This window comes from Eubalaena glacialis, chromosome 4, assembly GCF_028564815.1.
Source record: "Eubalaena glacialis isolate mEubGla1 chromosome 4, mEubGla1.1.hap2.+ XY, whole genome shotgun sequence".
NCBI lineage: Eukaryota > Metazoa > Chordata > Mammalia > Artiodactyla > Balaenidae > Eubalaena > Eubalaena glacialis.
This window is the reverse complement of record NC_083719.1, coordinates 170,049,775-170,067,842: the sequence shown is the minus strand read 5'-3', so window position 1 is coordinate 170,067,842 and position 18,068 is coordinate 170,049,775. Positions and strand designations below refer to the sequence as shown.

Here is an 18,068-nt window from a genome sequence, read left to right as displayed (position 1 = left end):
CAGAACATCTGGTCTCAAATGACACCAGCCCCAGCAGACCTGGCCCAGCTTTTACACAGCTGATGGTTCCAATGACATGCAGGGAGGCAAGAGGCCCCTGTCTGTGTGGGGACAGACAGGGTTCAACTCTGGAGTATGGACCCTAACCCACACCCCACCGTGCTCCCAGGCCCTGCTGCCCAGTGTCCAAGAGGTGAACCTGGTAGTCCTGTAGGACTAACACAGTAATGCCCACAGAGCTGGAGACCCAGATCTCACTTCGCCTGCTTTCTGGTGGTTGCTGCCCCCTGCCGACAGAGCAGGACCATGACAGCACTAGAAGCCCATCTCCCCTCCATGCACAAGGCAGAGTAAGGAAGACTTCCAAAATCATATCCAAAGAGGGAAACCCAGCCCTCAGTGGGGTCTTTACAAAGAGCCTCCTTGTTTAGCACAAGATGGGATGAGGCTTCCTTTCATGAACTTCACTGCATTCTGAAGCTTCAGAGAACTGCTAACATGCATCATTGTGGCTATCAACCTGGCATCGTGCTAAGCACATCCAGATTTTCTCATCATACAGGTCATAAAATTGAAGCATAGAGAAATTTGGGAACTCCCCACTTGGAGGCATGGAGTTCCTAGGACTGTGGATACAGATCTTATCTCCTAACTGCAGTACTAACAAAGTACAGATCTTCCTAGACTTACAATGGGGGTACATCCTGACAAACCCATTGTAAGTTGAAAATACCCTAAGTCAAAAATGCACTTAGGGGACTTCCCTGGTGGTCCAGTGGCTAAGACTCCGTGCTCCCAATGCAGGGGGCCTGGGTTCAATCCCTGGTCAGAGAACTAGATCCCACATGCTGCAACTAAGAGTTCGCATGCTGCAACTAAAGATCCCGTGTGCCACAACTAAGACCCGGCGTGGCCAAATAAATAAATAAATATTTTTTTTAAGATGCACTTAATACACCTCACCTACTGAACATCATAGCTTCGCCTAAACTACCTTAAATGTGCTCAGAACACTTACATTAACCTACTGTTGGGCAAAAACATCTAACACGAAGCCTATTTTATAATCAAGTGTTGAATATCTCACATAGTTTATTGAATACTGTACTGAAACTGAAAAACAGAATGGCTGTATGAGTATAGAATGGTTCTAAGTGCATCAGTCGTTTACCCTCATGATCGTGTGGCTGACTAGGAGCTACAGCTTGCTGTCGCTGCTCAGCATCATGAGAGAGTATTGTACCTCATATCACTAGCCCAGGAAAAGATCAAAATTCAAAATGTGAAGTACGGTTTCTACTGAATGTGTACTGCTTTCTCATCATTGTAAAGTCAAAAGATCAAGTCAAACTATCATAGGTCAGGGACAACCTATAATCTGGTATAGATTTGGATCGGGGCAGGGAGAAGGGAGATGCAAAAGCACATTTTCTGAGCATCTATTAGGTGCTGGGCATGAGCTAGGTGCCAGGGAGACTGAGGCCCAGCTGCTCACTTGAGGGGGACACAGCTCAAAAGAAGTCATTACCACTAGGACATATGACATGGGGAGAAGAGACTCCACATCCCCCATAACTTGACCATCTCTTGCTTACTTTAAAATTCCTTGACCATCCTGTTATTTCTCAGCTCCTCTTCCCAGTAAAACTTCCTAAGAGTTGACTTCACACACTCCCTCTACTTTCTCACCTCTAGCTCCTGTGAGGGGCTTCACTCAAGGGCTGAAGAGTTTAGACTCTAGAGTCCAACTGCCTCCATTACCTTCTACAAGGCTAAGGGCAGACTGGGCACCCCTACTATGCCTGTATTCTCACCTGGAAAAAAGCAACTGTGGTGCTACCTACCCCATAATATTGTTATGGGTACTAAATGGATCGATGCATATACCTGGCACGTGAGACAAACTGGGTGAGTGCAATCCACTATTGTTACAATAGGGCTAGGGGGCACATTTGCCATGGTTAGCCATTAGCGCCAACCCTCCTGTTCTCTCTCCACTATTGCCTTTTCTGGTAGGTGATTCTGCATGGAGAAACTGGGTGGGCACAGCCTGCCCTTCTTTTCTGGGGTTCCTTTGCACCAGGAGCCTTACAGGTTCCACACTGCCACAGACTGGGTAGGGAAGTATGACCCTGGGGAATCATCTCAGAAAGCCCACTTGCCCAAGGACACCAGCCACACATACACTCACAGCGCTTTTCCAGTGATAAAGGAAGTATTTTGGCACCCATCTGCCTTATCACACTTTGCTTATTTCTCAATTAATAAGCCAGGTCAGGAAAGGCAGTCTCACACCTGGACGGTCTTGTCAAAAGGTACACAGTGGCTCCTAATGGCCCATCTACCACCTCAGGTCACCAGGATCACTCTTCTGCCCTCCTGTCCCTTCAACTCCTGGCCTTCACATGGCCCCTTAAAGGTCTTCAGGACACCCTTTTCCCACCAGGTTTCCAGTGGGTCTCTCCCTCCTCCTCCCTGGCAGCACCTTCTCCATCCCTTAGCTGACTCCCTCCTCACCTGGCTATAAATGTAGGTGCACCCCTGGTGAGGTCTGGTCGAGAGCCTTCACTCTCCACTTCCTCAGCTCCTGAAGTTTTCATCTCTTCCCCAACCTGATTCCACCAGATGTTTCACAAGCAGTGGGTCCAAATGTATTCAAACCCCTCCTGACCCACCAACGGGTCAAGCCTTGACTTGGGAGTCACCTTTTATCTATGTTTAATTTTAATTTCAGATAGATGACAAACAACTTAGTATTAAGTATGTCCTTAACACTGCAGGGGCCGAAAACATCGTCTATCTGAAATTCAAGTTTAACTGGGCATCCTGTATTATTTGCTAAATCCCACAACCCTACTTGTCCCTCCCCTTTCTTCATGCTCACATCCAGGAATGGCACCATCATCTTGTCTGCACCACCAGTGGCTGACAACACCCACTCCACCCTGCAGAACCCTCCTTGGCCAGTAAGCTGGAAGGGTAGGGGGTTGCAGGGCACCACCAACTTGGTGCGCATTCACCCCAGCCCTGTGGCCATAAGCCTTCCCTCCTCTCATTGCCTGGGTTTGATCCACCTCATCCTTCACCTCCCAAGAGACCTCCTCTGACTACCCCATCAAAAGAGCGTCCCGCTTCACCCTGTTCCTCCCCACTCTCCATCCTCACCCCTTTCTCCTCTTCCCTCCCTGAAAGGGACAATAAACATTACTGTTACATAAACTATTTTATTTAAATAAAATCAGGGGCAGACCCTTTCCCCCCATACACACAGGCACATGCATGCACGCACGCACGCCCACATCCTCCCTCTTCTTCCCTCCCCCCATGGCCACCTCAAACCTGGCGGTTCTCATCATGACCAAACTGCCTCAACCCTGGGACAGGGAGACACCTCCTATTCGAAGGCCTGCTCCTCCCCCAGTCAATGGCAGCAGCACACAGGCCTAGGCACAAGTTCTCCTGTCCGGAGTCCAGCTCTCAGCCCTCCTGGGGTGGGACAGGAGGATCGGTGCTCCCAAGGCACCTAGATCCAGTGTGGCTTCCCTACCTTTCCCCCGCCCCACGCAGCACAGGAGTACCACCAGACACCTGAAGCAGCTCCCGATGGAGGGGGGGTTCCCTCACCCCAGGCCAAACCTTCCCCATATCAGCGGAGGCTCTGCAGCCAAACCTGAGCATCCCCCAAGGGATCGTGGACTAGGTATTGTTTGGTTTGGGGAAGAGCGAGGGAGAGCAATTGAGCACCAAACTCCCCAACTCTACCCTGCAGGAGGACGCTGAGATTTGGTTCAGCATCCTCTACCCAGAAAAAGTAAATAAACCTAACTCCGCAGCAGGAATGGCAAGGGCTTCAGCCATCAGGACCTCACTACATCTCCATCCCCCAACTTGGACTCACTAGCACCTTGGCAATGTTAAGGACCCAGCCAAGCTGGGGAAACACCACACACACGGGAGTCTGTTTGGAGTTGGTGGTGCCCCCTTTGTCAACGATGAGATTGGGTTTCACCTTCCCTGACACCAGTAACCCTCAAGTCCTGCTTTGAGGCACGCATAGCAAAGTGGCTTAGGTCATGAGGAGGGAGCACTAAAGGGATGGGTGGTGTCTTCCAGAGGCACACAGTCCCACAGTGCAGCTTACATGTTACACACAGGCAGGCTGGGACAGAGGACTGGGGCGCTGGGCTGCTAGGAGGGCTCGGCAGCATCCCTGCCACTCGGGACCACTCAGATGGGTAGGTGGGAAGGGCACCCGTCCATTCACTCAAGCTTGGGGGGGCCAAGATGCCAGGACCCAGGTCCAGCGCCCACCTTCTCTGATGGCGTCCCTGTGCCTTCTACACAAATTTCCCTGAGGGGAAAAACCAGACAGATGGAAGAAGTCAAAAAGAGGCCAGCAAACGGTATCAGACTGTGAGGGGCCAGCAGGCGGAGGGGAGATGTGAGAGCCAAAGACAAGCCTTCTGAAAGGGTAAGGCAAAGAGAGCTGCCACCTGTGGGGGGCAGGGCAGGGTGAGAAAGACAGGACAGACTCAAGACACAGCCAACCTGACCTCTCTGGGGGAAGCGAGGACCCGAGGAGAGGGAGCTAGGAGCCTGCAGGGCCCTCCACGGGCCAGTGGTGGTAAGACTGCACCAGCCACCCTGAGCACAGGGCTACAGGCTGATACTGCGCTGGTGGCGGCCGCTACGGCCCCCACTCCGGGGACCCAGCTCCTGGCCATCCAGACTGGTGTGGTCCGAGAGGCCCCGCAGGTGCTCCACGGAGTCGCACTTCTGCAGGTCTGAAGCCACAGTGCGCAGGCTCAGCAGGCTCAGCGTGTCCGTGTCGGGGGCAGGGCCAGGCCCCAGGCTGATACCCTCCTCCAGCCCCCCGCCCTCGGCCCCCTCGATGATCCCGCTGTCCCCATCCTCGCCACCGTCAGGCCCGGCCTCGGCCCCCACCGGGGAAGAGCGCAGCTGGCCCGGGGGGTGAGGGAGCTGGCCCCGGCGCCGCGCGTGAATCTGCTCGCTGATCTGCTCCAGGTTGCGCAGGGCGACTGAGTAGCGGGTCTTGGCCTGGGCTACCTGCTGCTCCAGCTCGGTCACCTTGGCCTTGTGCTCCTGCAGAGGGAGGGTCAGAGTCAGGTGACCCTCTGGGCAACTATCCGAGGCCCCTGAAGCTGCCAAGTCCTGTCAGGCCCACTCAGCGTTCTGCGCTGGGCTCTCCCCTCCCAGGCCCTCGGCTCTGCTCACCACCAACCACTCATCTGCAGTGCTCCACCCAGCCCCTCTCCACTCCTCCTCCTCCTGGGGCCCTCCTTCCCCAGCAACCTTCCCTGCTCCTGCCTGACCTTCCAGGGCCTTCCTCCCAGGTCTTCATTCCCACCCGCTCTTCCTCCTCTCCCCATTGTTCCCTTTCCCTATCTGGCCGATTCCTTTGCCCCATTCTTCCTGGTTTCCCCCAATTCTCACCTTTTCTCCTTTACCTCCCTTCTCTGCCAGCACTCACTCCCTAACCCCACCTCCCACTCCTGCGGGGTCATTCTGAGCACACCTGTTCCACCGCACTGGCCTGGTGGATGGCCCAGAAAAGCAGATTGGTGTCCCCTCTACCTGCCCTCCCTTTCTACGCCTGCCCCCTCCCCCATCCTCCGTCCACTCACCCTCCCCCTCTCCCACTCAGCTACCTCCAGGATCTGGCTGAACTGGGCCTTGAGCTCGAAGTAGGGGCGGCTCTTGCCAATGGCCCGCCGGAGGGTCTTCTGCAGGGCCTGAACCCGAGCCTCAGCCTGCTGGCACAGCCGTGTCACCCGCTGGTGTTCCCGCTCACCACGAAGCCGCTCCTCCTCGGCCTCATTCACCTGGCCCAGGTGGGATGGAGGGCACACATCACTGAACTCGGTCCCGCCCTCCTGCCCCCATAGCCTGCTCAGGCTGCTACTCCAAATGTTACCCTGGGGGAGAGCCCCCACTGCAGAGCCGGGAGAGAGCACTGAGCTCCCAAGACACAAAAGAGAACAGTGAGGCCTTGTACCTGCCTATTGTTACCTGTACCACCCGCCTCTCAGCTTCGTTGCTACCAAGAGGTGCCGGGGCCCTCTGGACCACTTGTGAGCACGTAGGGAATGTCCACCTGTGAGCACATCTGCCAGAGCCATGGTCCTCAGAGCGCCCTCAGTGCTGGGGGCTAGGGCTGGGGGAAGGGAGGAGCCTCACTGCGGGGAGCCACAGCTCTGCACTGACTTCTCCAGGTTTCTGTGCCTGAGCAGGTAGCAGGCAGGGGCTCCAGCCACCTCATCTACCAGGACCAAGGGGCTGACCCCGCCTACACACAGTTTCAACAACCCCTCCCTCGGTGTCATGCTCTCCTCTGTGTGAGCTCCAGAGTGGAAGTGGAGCTCCTGCTCTGCGTGAGGCCATGGGCCTGGACTAAGGAGCACACAAAGAACCTCAAGACATGACTACTCCTCAGGAGCTGACACTTACTGCTACAGACTAAATGTTTCTGTCCCCCCAAAATTCTTATGTTGAAATCCTAACCCTGAAAGTGGGCCCTCTGAGAGATGATTAGGTCAAGAGGGGGGAGCTCTCACAAATGGAATTAGTTTCCTTATAAAAGAGGCCTTGGAGAGCTCCCTAGCCCCTTCGGCCATGTGAGAACACAGTGAAAAGACAGCTGGCCATCTGGGAACCAGGAAGCAGGCCCGCTGCAGACACCAAATCTGCCTATGCCTTGATCTTGAACTTCCTAGCCTCCAGAACTGTGAAAAATAAACATCTGTTGTTTAAACCACCCAGTCTGTTATTTTATTGTAACAGCCCTAATAGACTAAGACACTTGCCCTTTACAAGGTGAAGGTGGCAGACTAGAGTTGATGCCAGGGATCCTCCCGCTCCCCGGTAGCCAGAGTAGCTTGGAAATAATACACAAATTGTACTTCAAAAACCAAGGTACACTGGCAGAGCTCAAAAGCAAGAAAGGGAGAACATTCAGCAAATAGAAACAAGGGGTCACAGCTAAACATAACAAAAGAGTGTTGAATCCAGAGCAATCAGCAGGAATGAACTATTTGGGTTAGTCCCACATCTGGAGGCAAAGGTTCAAGAAGAGCCCAGAAAGACATTCTAAGTCAGAAGGAAGTGTATATGGGACACAGTGGAGGCCAAACAGGGCAGAGAGCAAGGACCAGATTTTGCCTGAAACAGAATCAAAAAGGAGGGAAGTCTGGAGTGGAGGAGAGAAAGGATTAAGGAAGGTGACAGGATGCAGGGAAAGGAAAGGAAGTACAGGAACTGGCAGGAGGGACCTACTGGCACTGCCTGGCTCACCTTGCCGGTGGCGTGGTTGAGCATCTCCTGCCACGTGGGGTCCAGCCGGTTCTTGTCAGCCATGACGCCCTGCTCAGCCACAAACACCATCTCCCGGGCAGCGTTGTGCATGCTCACAGCCCTCTCATACCGCAGTGCTGCCTTCTGTGTCTCCTGCTGGGCCTGGGGGGAAAGGACCATCAGGATAGGGAGCCTCAAAGGACCCCCGGCTGCCCATGGAGACCCGCCCTGGGCAAGGACAAGAGAGGGAGGAAGGCCCACTGCAATGTTGGCTTCACTTCCCAAACTGCACTAAGAATAAATGCTGAGGAAGTAAAATTCTATGAAGAATATGTTGCAAGGATATAGCTCAGAGAAGAAATATATGTAGAAAAAGAAGGATACTGCCAGTGGAGGGTGAGTGTGTAAAATCCAGCACTCTCGAAGGCTGCTGGCCTTTTGCCCTAGGGAGAACAGAGAAAAATCCACAACCTTTAGTTGGAAGATGGTTAGTTGATGGTTGAGACCATCAACTCCAATCCAGCAGGTAATCTGAATGAAATAACCAGACAAGTGCTTGGAGATATTCATCACAACCATATTTACCAAACAAAAAACTGGAAACAAACCTAAGTTTTCAGTTACAGAGAACTGGTTAAACGAATAATAGTACATCTAATATAAAGAAATATTAAGAAGCCCTTAAAAATAATGGCATGTATGGGTATTTCCTGACATGGAACCATGTCCTAATATAATAAAGGAATAAAAATTGTACATATGTGATCCCATATTGGCAGGATATATACAAAAAAAAAATTTAAGGAATTATTTGTGCTATATTAATCACGTTTTTTATTTTCTATGTTTTATGATGCTTTGATATCTTGGAGGCCTTGCTGGCTAATTCCTAGAGACACACTCCTAGGAATGTGAGCACACTTTTCATATGCAAATCAACCAATCCGAAGCCCATCTGTCACACAGCAAGCCAGTATTTCCCCTGCCCTAAATCACTGAAGGGCCAGGTACCAGAAAACTAGAGACCACCCCTATAGCCCAGAACCTGCCTCAATTATTCAAACTAGCCAATCTTAAATTGGCTCAAAGTTGCCTACTCTGCCCTACCCATTCCGTCCCATGAAAACCACAATAAAGGCTCTACAATAAAAGCTCTAAGCCAAGCTTTCCCCTCACATTTTCTGCCTCCTCACCCATTCCCCATGTAGCCCTTCCCCATGTAGCCCTGCATGATGTGGCAGGTCCTTTTCTCTTAGGAACTGTAAGTAATAAATTCTTCTTTGAAGGCAGCTGTCTCTGTGTCTGTCACCTTACCATACTTGACTAAACAAATCCCAGGTACAAAAATCATGAAACATGCACGTGGTTGGATTTGGGGAAATATCGGTTTTCTTCTCCTACCTTGTTTTATAGTTTCAGGTTACAATTACAGCCTTCCAATAGTGAGCCCACATTATTTGTGCAAAGAAAAATTTAAAAAGAAGGAAATGGGTAAAGGAGTGGAGGAGCGAACAAAGAAAAGAGAGACATGAACCAAGGGGAACAGAAGAGGAAAAGAATGGTGATCTGTCTCACACCCCATACAGAGATAGAGGAGTACAGGGCCAGGCTCTGCATGCGGCCCCCTACCCCAGAATGTGGGTCATACCTCCTTAGCCAGCCGCCGAGCCTCATAGTAGGGCCGGGCCTTCTCGATGCAGCTCCCCAAGTGGGAGCCCTGCGTGTTGAGCTTCCTTGCTGACTCCTGCAGGATCCTCCGGTAGGTAGTCCTGGCCTCCTGGCAAAAGGATAGGGACATGGGCAGAGGGAGGCATGTGTGTGGGTCCCAGCCCCTCTTGTTTTCCATACATGCCTCTTCCCCTGCCACTGTACTGAAAGAGGGAAAATGATGAAAACACCTTTGGAAACAGCCCAAGAGTGTGAGGAAAAGGAGCAACACTCACATCCAGCTGCAGCTCCACCTGGTTGATCTCCTCGCTGGCCTGGTTCAGATGCTCCAGCTCCTCCTGCCAGAGAGGGGCAGAAAGTTAGAGCAGGGGAAGCAAGCAGCCTCACATGAACCAGGCAGGGTAGGAGCACAGTGCACAGAGGGAAAGCCCAGCCAACCAGGGAAGCGAAGAAATGGAGCAGGAGGTCACTGTCAAATGCCTCCTGTCAGAGACAGAATCATATATAGCCTCCTGGAATCCTCACAATTCCACCTCTAAACCCCCATTTTAAAGATGAGAAAATTGAGGTTCAGAGTATGGAAAACTCCTGTGCACACAGCAAAGTGGCAACAAGCCTGTGCTCTCTCCACCAGACTGCACCACCTCCTCCTCGTACTCCAGCCAGGAGGAGTCTCCTTCAGAGCTAACGGTCTCTGTCCCAGACAGGACAACCCCCCTGGGCCACTCACTCAGCATACTTTTACTACACACTTATCACAGTTCAGCACCATGAGACCGGAGAATTCAGAACACAAAGAGGTGGCAGCTCCGGCCTAATAAGTAAGCAACAGGCCCCCAGTGGTGTGAGGAGCCACGTGAGGGGTGGGCATGGTAGGGGCTGGGAATCAAAAGGAGAGCAGGTGCCCGGGGCAGGCAGATTATTGGGTGAGAAGCCAGAGAGGCTGGGGCACAGGGACAGGATACTAGGGCTTCTCCCAGTGGCAGGGGGAACCCCTCAGAGACTAATGCCACTTGGTGGTTTAGGAAGGCAGAGCTGGGCAATGTAGGGAAAGCTTGGAGGGGCCAGGGAGACAAAAGTGGAGGCTGTCTGTAGTTCTCCAGGTGGGAGAGGAGAGGGCAGATCCTAGGGAAATACAGGATGCAAAATCATTAGGGCTTCGTGGACAATTAAGGTCAAGATTAGAGAAGAACGCATGGTTCAAGAGGCCTCTAGGCCTGCTTGGGCAGTGGTGACAGGACCCCAGGTAGATTCTGTGGGAGGGAGGGAGGGAGGGAGAGGCTCAGGAAGAAGTCACCAGACATGCTGGCTTGAACGCCTCACTGGTCCCAGGGCTGGCAAAAGAAGCAAGCCACCCAGGCCTTTCAGCGGCAGAGAGCAGGGAGGGTGCTGGCCTTGAGTATCCTCCCCTCCCCTTGGTCAAGTTCCTGGGGTCCAGGGAGCCAACGACACTCCTGAGGAGGAGCCATACCCAGAGAGATGCCTGATGCTCGGCTACAGGATCCTCCTCCAGGAGCCCTGCAGCCCCTGGACAGGCCAGCAGTAGCCAGCATGGTGTCTGCTTGCTGCCCATGGCCCAGACACAACCTGCACTTGGTAGTGAGCGACACTGCCATCACTGCTCTCACACCTCATTCGGCCCTTCCAACAACCCAGTGTGTGATCCCCCTTCAGTCCTTCTATTTCTATACCCCATCTCAAGCCCTAAAAAATTTGAGTCGGCAAGTAAGAATCTAAGAAACCAAGTTATGTGCTCTAATTACAGTATAAGGTAGAACACAAAGAAAGAAACATATAACAAATCCAGGAATGTGAAAGGCTCTGGCTCTTGGCCCACAGAAGCAGGCATGTCTTTCTATACAGAAACTCATATCCACGAAGCACCTCCAGCAATTTAAAAAAAGGCCTCCTGTTGACTCTGAGGTCTTCCCCGCGGAGTCACAAAGCTCTTTCTAACAGGACAAAGAGACTGGGGAGCAGAGCAGGCTGGAGGGCAAGGTGGGCAAGGGGGTGGGGGATGGGGGCAGCCCGGCTGAGGCAGACCCAGGGCAAAGCAGAGCAGGAAGCCAACAAGCAGCCAGGGCTCTGTTTTGGGCCGCTGGCAACACATTCCATTTGGCCAGCTCCACCAGGGGACTCCCGGCACCCAGCTGAAATGGAATTCAAGGAGGATGAAGTCTGAGTCAGCGTACATCATCCATCAGTGAGCCTGCAGCCAGCAGGGAGGGCGACCTCCCCAGAGCACACCGGGCGCATTCCCAGGATGCCAGGCCACTGAGTCAAAGGCACGGGCGCTCGGGCTACAGATGCTCCTGCCCAACTTGTGCAAGCCATTAAAACACTCAAGCCCAAAACGGAGTATAATCTCATAAACTGTGAATCACTATGTTGTACACCTGAAACTTACATAATATTATAAATCAACTATATCTCAAGTAAAAAGAAAAACACTCAAGCCCACAGTCAGTCAGCAGGGCCAGGGTGATACATGACCCAAAGACTCAGAAATAAGGTAAAAATGACTGCCCAGGGAAAAGCTAAACCGACACGTCGGATGACGCAAAGATTGCAAAGTCACTCTGAGGAGGAGCAGGTGAGTGAACACATCTACTTACCTGAGGAAAGACTGTGCCCGTCACAAAGGGGGCTGAGAAAAGTCGTAGGAGAGGAGACCCAGGCCCATCCTAGTACAACCCTCCTTTATTCCTTCCCGCCACTGGGACCCTGTCTCTCTCAGAAAGCTGAGGACCAGCCTGGAGGCCTCAGAGAAGTATGCTGAGGTCAAGACACAGAGACACATCCAGTGGACTTCCCTGGGGGGCAGCACACTCCACGCAGGCCTAGAGCTGGCCTCTACCTGGCTTCCCTCCAACTTCCAGAAGGATCCCACCAGACAAGGAGGCACAAGCTGCCTGCCTGCCAAGAATCCCCACTCTGCACATCAGAAAGAGCCTTGCCCTAAGGGACCATTTCTGGGAGTTGAGAAAATACCTGAATAGGGTCTCCACCTTTGGGATATCCTTGGATCAGTGGACTCTCACAGGCCACAATTAGAACCACTTCTCGCCCCACCCAGAAGGAGAATTCACATAGCTGGGCACAGCTCAGGAATGGGAGCTTTTAAAGTTCCCTGGTAGGCTCTGATGGACTGAATGCACTGATCCATTCAAAGTGCTGAAATATAGTATCAGGATAACATGATCTTGTACACTGTCAACACTAAAAAGAAACTCAAAAGACACATACCCCAATGTCTTTCTCATCCAGAAGAGCCCAAACCCAGAAGGTCTGAATGCCACCAGCCTCCTCCATGAAAGGTACCCCTCACACCAAGCTGCCTCTCCCACATGGCAAGAAGATGCTGAATGCCTGCTGAGGTCAGAGCACTGGCCCAGATTCATCAGCGAGGGAGGCCTCTACAACATGACCTTGCCTCCCTACGTAGCCCACAACATTCCACAACGTGCCTCCCAGTTTAGCAAGAGAGACTAAGGTCCGCCTGCCCCTCTTGCTCCAGTAACACTGCAAGCTCACTGAAGGCGAGGTGAATCTTACTTCTGCTCAGTATTCTCCAACCCTCACAGAGCTCATACTATAGAACTGTCTATGATGATGGAAATGTTCTACATCTGCAACTGCCAACAGCACCTGGGGAACTGCATTTTTAATATTTATTTATTCCTAACTGATTTAAGTATCCACAAGCAACTAGTGGCTACTTTACTGGACAGCACAACATGAAAGCTGCCTTTTCATACTACCACCTTTGCCTGTGTAGGCAATGGGAAAATACACAGGAGTGACTGAGCAAAGAAACTGCAGTGGATTCTCCTCTGGAGGGGGGCAAGGAATGTTGCAGAGGGGTGTATGAAGGACATCAGCCAGGCCCTCCTCCCTGACAAACAGACAGAGGTCTCTTTCCCAAAGCACAACCTACGAACTTTCATCAGAGACAGGCAAAAGAGTTTGTGAAAGAAAAGAATCATAGCACTATGTCAGAGCAGAGCAGAAATGAGTTGAGCAAATCAGCTAGACCGACCCTTCACTTTACAGATGAAGAAACTGAGGCTTGGAAAGATTACATAACTTACATGAAAATCGCAAATCATTCGGCCAGAGGCTGCTTGAATCTCAGCGCAACGCTTTTTTCACAACTTGTTTCCTCAGTGGACAACAAATCTATATAGAACTAGCAGGAGAAATTGAGCTGTTCTCAATACAATGCCCATGAAACACAGCAGAAATAAATTACTGACTCATGCCAGTAAACAAATGGCTCATTACTGCTCCGCTGTAAGCACAGACACGGGTTCTCCACACACATCCTGGGAAACCCCACCAAGAGAGAGCAGGAAAGATGCTAGGGCCAGCTTTGAAATCTCCTTGACTCACTGAAGTAATCCAATAAAGGTCTGTTGACAGAGAAGCCCAGGAATGAGAGCCCCAGGATGCTCTTGCTCACCTACACAGGTGTGAGTCACCTCCACATCAGAATCTTGGAGATGCTACCATACCAAATGGCAGACTCAGGCCCCAAACACACAGGAGCACCCTGGCCCTCACCTGCCCAAACAGCTTCTCCCGGAAGCCCTTCCCTGCCACTGCCCAGAAACACTGAGATCCAGCCTCATTTGGCCATGCATCTACTATACATGGTGCCTGCCCTCCTCCCCTACTGCTCTGAGGTCTCCTTCACAAAGTTCTGCCCTTCTACCAAGTAGCCTGTAAATGCTCCAAGGCAACAAATCAGCTCTTCCATTCATTTGACTGACCCAGCATCCTCAGAGCCAGAAATCTGTATTATTAAGGACTGACCACAACTGATACAACGTTCTGAATACATCAGATTTCCTTACAGGCCTAAGCCTGATGCCACCTTTATAAGACATGAAAGGTCTCACCTCTCACAAATATGAATGTCCCTGGGAGGCACTGATGAGAAAGCGGGAGAGAGGAAAAGATTCAAAACTGCCTCCCGATCTCAAACCCATCTTCTCTCACATCCCACTCATGCTGCATCTCTGAGCCAACAGCCCCTTTGCTTATTTGGAAAAGAAACAACAGTTCTACTCTCTACTGACCTAAAGTGTGCTTCCTGCATCTACTGTCAATTTGTCACTTCACTTCATCAGTGAAGCCTTCAGCAACACACCCCAGGCACTCAGGCCGGGCCTCTCTCTGTACTCCCACCGCACACAACCCTTTTCGCACTTGTCACACTATATTGCAATGATTTGTTGACAAACTTGTTTTCCTTTCCTGCCCGTGCACTGGGAAAAGAGTAAGTCTAACCCCTCATTTACCTGACAGCTCTTCAGAAAAGCTGGAATCTAATCTCCCTATCTCTCCCCCAGCTCAGTCTTCTCACCTGTATTCTAGGATCCAGTTCTTCTTCTTCTCTTGGGGACAATTTGGTTTCACTGCTGTTGCTTCCACCTCCTCCAGGCTCCTCTGCAACTGGGCTCCGTGGGACTTCATCCTCTACAACCTCAGGCCGAAGCTCCCCCTGTGGGGTCTCCCGCCCCCCTGGAACCTGCCTGAGTTCAGCCATGCTGACGGGGAGAGGGCACAGCCCTATGCAAAAAAGAGGACTGACATGCTGGGACCAGGGCCCCAGCTTGGGGCTTCCTGGGCTCTGGGTGGCAAGAAGAAGGGTTTCTCTTCTCAAAGGGTGGAAAAAGAGGGCACAGGAAGAACCTCACACTCGGTTAGAGGCCGAGATTCAAGTTGCCGGTGGGGTCCCAAGAGCTATAGCCTTGTATGTGCAAAAGTCCTTCCCTCCCCGTCACGGGGAGTCCACCAGAAGAGACCCGGAGCAACAGCTCCGAGGTAGGAGGCAAAGGGGGCCTGGATCCTGGGCCGAGGCCTGCGAGGAGGAGCACCATTCGGGAGGGCGGAGGCAGGCGCCTCCAGGCTGTGGTGGCAACTGGAGAGAGAAGGCTGGGCCTGAGCAGAGGCTGCTGGATGAGAGTCTCTGGGGAGCTGCAGGGGAAACAAAGGCCAAGTACATGGTCAGCATTTGAACGTCGGCCACCAGCCCCTTCCAACCCCTCAGCCTCCCAAGAACTCCGCTCCCTTCCTCCCACACCCCCACATTCCGACCCCCTCAACTTCTTTCCCGCGTTCCAGGCTCTCGGGCCCCAGCCCCTCCCCCACCAGCGCCTTCCAGACTTCCCTCCGCACTCTCATCCTCTCCACCGTCTCCCCCAACCCTCCCCGCTTCTGTTCTGGCCGCCCCATTCCACCCCCGCCCAGCTTTGCAAATCACCTTGTAACCCCCAGCCCCACCCCACCTCCTCTTCTCTCTCTAACCCCGTGGACAATCCGAGCCTCCCATCTCCAACCCCGCTCTTCCTAAATCCCAAGGACCCTAGCCCCAGACCTCCTACGCAGCCGGGCGCAAAGGCCCCCCTCTTCTCGGCATTACCTCAGTTTACCTTCCCTTGCGCGGACCTTTTCTACTGCGAACAATCTTCCCCCGCCCTCCCCGCAACAAGCCGGTCCAACCAAGTACTACGAGGCCGCGAGGAAGCGGAAATACATCATCCCGTGGCAACGCCCCCCTGCCCTCTCGCCCCTCCCCCTCACGCTCGCCCGCTAACTAGGCCACATCTGGATTCCCCAGCACTCATCCCCGCCCGGCCTTCGGTTTCCGTACAAAATGGTGCCTCACAGCGCTGACGCTCACCTTACGTTGCCTCCGGCCCATCCTCCACAACTGATAAATGACGTTGCAATATGAGAGGGTTGTGCTGAGAAAAACTAGGGCGGGTAATGGAAGTAGAGAATCCCTGGTGAGTAAGGAAGTGCTAGAAATAAAACGGAGATTGGACAATCGCCTCAAAGAGATTGCTGCCATCTTACTTTACGGCGCTGGGTTCTGGTTACGCCCAAAGCCACTTCCGGCCTTGCCCAGGAAGTCGGAAGTGGGCTTGTGGGCTTGTGAGCTTCCCGCCGTAGCAGTTCTTGTCGTTCGAGGCAGGCGCCGAGGGACTCTGCCGCTGGGACGAGGCGTAGTTTTCCGGAAATGACTGTCTTCACTCAAGTGAAGTCAGCGGTGCCCTTCGTTAGTAACGGGGTCTAAACGGCAGCCCTGATAGGTAAATCTCTCCTGCCGGCGTCCGCACCATGGCCCCAGCGCTGCACTTCGCCAGCCTCTTCCCGAGCCAGGCCCTGTCCCACTGAACGTCGTTGCAGTGGGGTCACTGATTACCCCATGAGCACTGATTAGAAGTTTCGTTAATCTGAACTCAGTGCTCTCGTGCACCCTGCTCAAAAGCTCGCGAGGAGGAGGAGTTTGTTACATGGCTTTGTGTATCAATGAAAGGACCTGACCTAAAGTCACCACTAATGAGTGTCGCCAGGAGAGACCTAAGGGGAAGGCTTCAGGATGGATGTTTTATTTTTGCAAAAGACGTAACTTCCTCTGAGGTGAGCAAGTCAAATGGACTGAACTTTCCTTCTTCCCTTTGGAACCCCTCCCTACATCCCCTTGCCCCATGAATAACCACATCAGGGGGAAAAAAAAAAAAGGATTTTTAAAGAAGTAGAGCCAAATATATTTTTTAAGTGATTTAAAAGATGTTTTTCAACAAAATTGGAAATTTTATTTTTTAAATTCCAGAAGTGATTTTTCTCCAGTGAATCAGCGAGACCCTGAGTAACAGTTCTAAGTAGACAGATCTGATGGATAATGATGCCTCAGACTTATATCACATTCCTTTTTGTTATTAAGGTGCCATACAAAAACCATGAAAATTACATACAGAAATCAGAAACTACTTATTTGTTGTCTACCAGTCTCTTTAATTTTGCAAAACTGGAGTTTCACTGTAATGGTTCCATTTAACCTACCATCTTCTGTGTACCCTAACCTGAATTTTCTAAACCTTTCCTGTTCAGCACTACTACAATATCTATTATCCTTATATTTTGTCCCACAGCTTCTTTTCCCTGTGCATTCATTCCTTAGCAGGCATGAGCTTCAAGTTGTCACGTATCTGTTGCATTTGGTGGGAAAACATTTTAAATACATGTAACGCACAGACTGCTCCTAGATCACATCCTGAGGTTCAGTAGCCTCCCTGATGTCTCCAATGGCCTCCCCCAGGGTTAACTCTCACTCACCAAGAGCAAAAATGATCTCATCATGTATAGATTGTAATATAATCCCCAGCGGTTTTTCTGCTGAGTTTGGATAATGTTTCAGGTAGCAAGAGGTTAGCTTCTGAGTCACCCTTGTCCTGGGTTTCCTCTTACTTCTCTGACCTGTTGGTTAATCCTTCATACAGTGTGTTTACTGAGTGTCTTCTACATGCTAGGCACTAGCAGCATGTAACTTATAGTCTGTGGTGCTCATTTTATAAATTGGTGATATTCAAACTAATCACAACTCAGAAATATGTTTTACCTTGCAACCTAGTATACATATATGTATGTAAATATATTCATAACAAAAGTTTCAGGAAAAGATCTTTACTCTATGCAAAGCGTATTAATATTTGCTATGCTATTATTTTTAATGCTGGTGGAGACCTATTCTGTTGATTTCATGAGCCACTCACAGTTTGAAAACCCTGCCCTAAATGTCAGTGCTTCCCAGGCCCTGATGCTAGCCTCTTACCTCATGCAGCCTAATTTCTCTGAAAGCCCTCAACCAAGTGCATGGCTCTGACTCCTACCCATGGCTACTGCTCCTTCCTTGGACCTCTGTCTCTACCCAGAATCCCCACAGATCACATTCTGAGATCCAGAAGCTTCTCAGACCAATGGCCAGTCCATGGCTGCCTCTCACTCATTGAGTACAAATCTGATTTCATCCCCTTTTCCCAAATCCTGCTGCTGCTTCTATATTTACTTTTTTGGTGAATCGTTCTAATCATCAACCTATTTACTCCAAGGAGAAACCTAGAAGGCATCCTAAATGAATCCCCCCGTCTTCACTCTGCATCACATTAAGTATCTCAGAGAGATCCCTCCTCTCCATTTCATTGCCATTGCTTCAGCTTAGACCTTCCTCACCTCCCCTGTAGATGATATACCTCAAGAATCTTCTAAATTAGCTCTGTAGAATAGAACTTTGAGCAATG

The 18,068-nt window shown here is 51.4% G+C and overlaps 1 protein-coding gene across 3 annotated transcripts; it reads right to left on the bottom strand.

Annotated features, from left to right (window-relative positions):
- Positions 1 to 3,191: 3,191 nt before the first annotated feature.
- On the bottom strand, positions 3,192 to 15,507 carry SH3BP5L (SH3 binding domain protein 5 like). 3 transcript variants are annotated; one of them, XM_061190109.1, is made up of 7 exons: positions 15,407 to 15,507; positions 14,348 to 14,961; positions 9,255 to 9,317; positions 8,960 to 9,088; positions 7,312 to 7,473; positions 5,670 to 5,843; positions 3,192 to 5,103 (listed from the first exon to the last, which is right to left on the bottom strand). In XM_061190109.1, exons 2-7 carry the CDS (start codon positions 14,528 to 14,530, stop codon positions 4,657 to 4,659), a joined length of 1,158 nt encoding a protein of 385 aa, XP_061046092.1. In that variant the 5' UTR covers positions 14,531 to 14,961; positions 15,407 to 15,507; the 3' UTR covers positions 3,192 to 4,656. The 3 variants fall into 3 exon arrangements, with proteins under 3 accessions (XP_061046092.1, XP_061046093.1, XP_061046094.1); XM_061190110.1 differs by having other exon boundaries at positions 15,417 to 15,495; XM_061190111.1 differs by lacking the exon at positions 15,407 to 15,507 and adding an exon at positions 15,362 to 15,400.
- Between the last annotated feature and the right edge of the window lie 2,561 nt (positions 15,508 to 18,068).

Coding starts and splice junctions, on each gene's coding strand:
- SH3BP5L (XM_061190109.1), bottom strand. CDS start 14,530: ATGGCTGAACTCAGGCAGGTTCCAGGGGGGCGGGAGACCCCACAGGGG. Junction 7,474..8,959: donor CTCGGCGGCTGGCTAAGGAG/GTATGACCCACA, acceptor CTTTCCCCCCAG/GCCCAGCAGGAGACACAGAA. Junction 5,844..7,311: donor TCAACCACGCCACCGGCAAG/GTGAGCCAGGCA, acceptor CACCTGGGCCAG/GTGAATGAGGCCGAGGAGGA.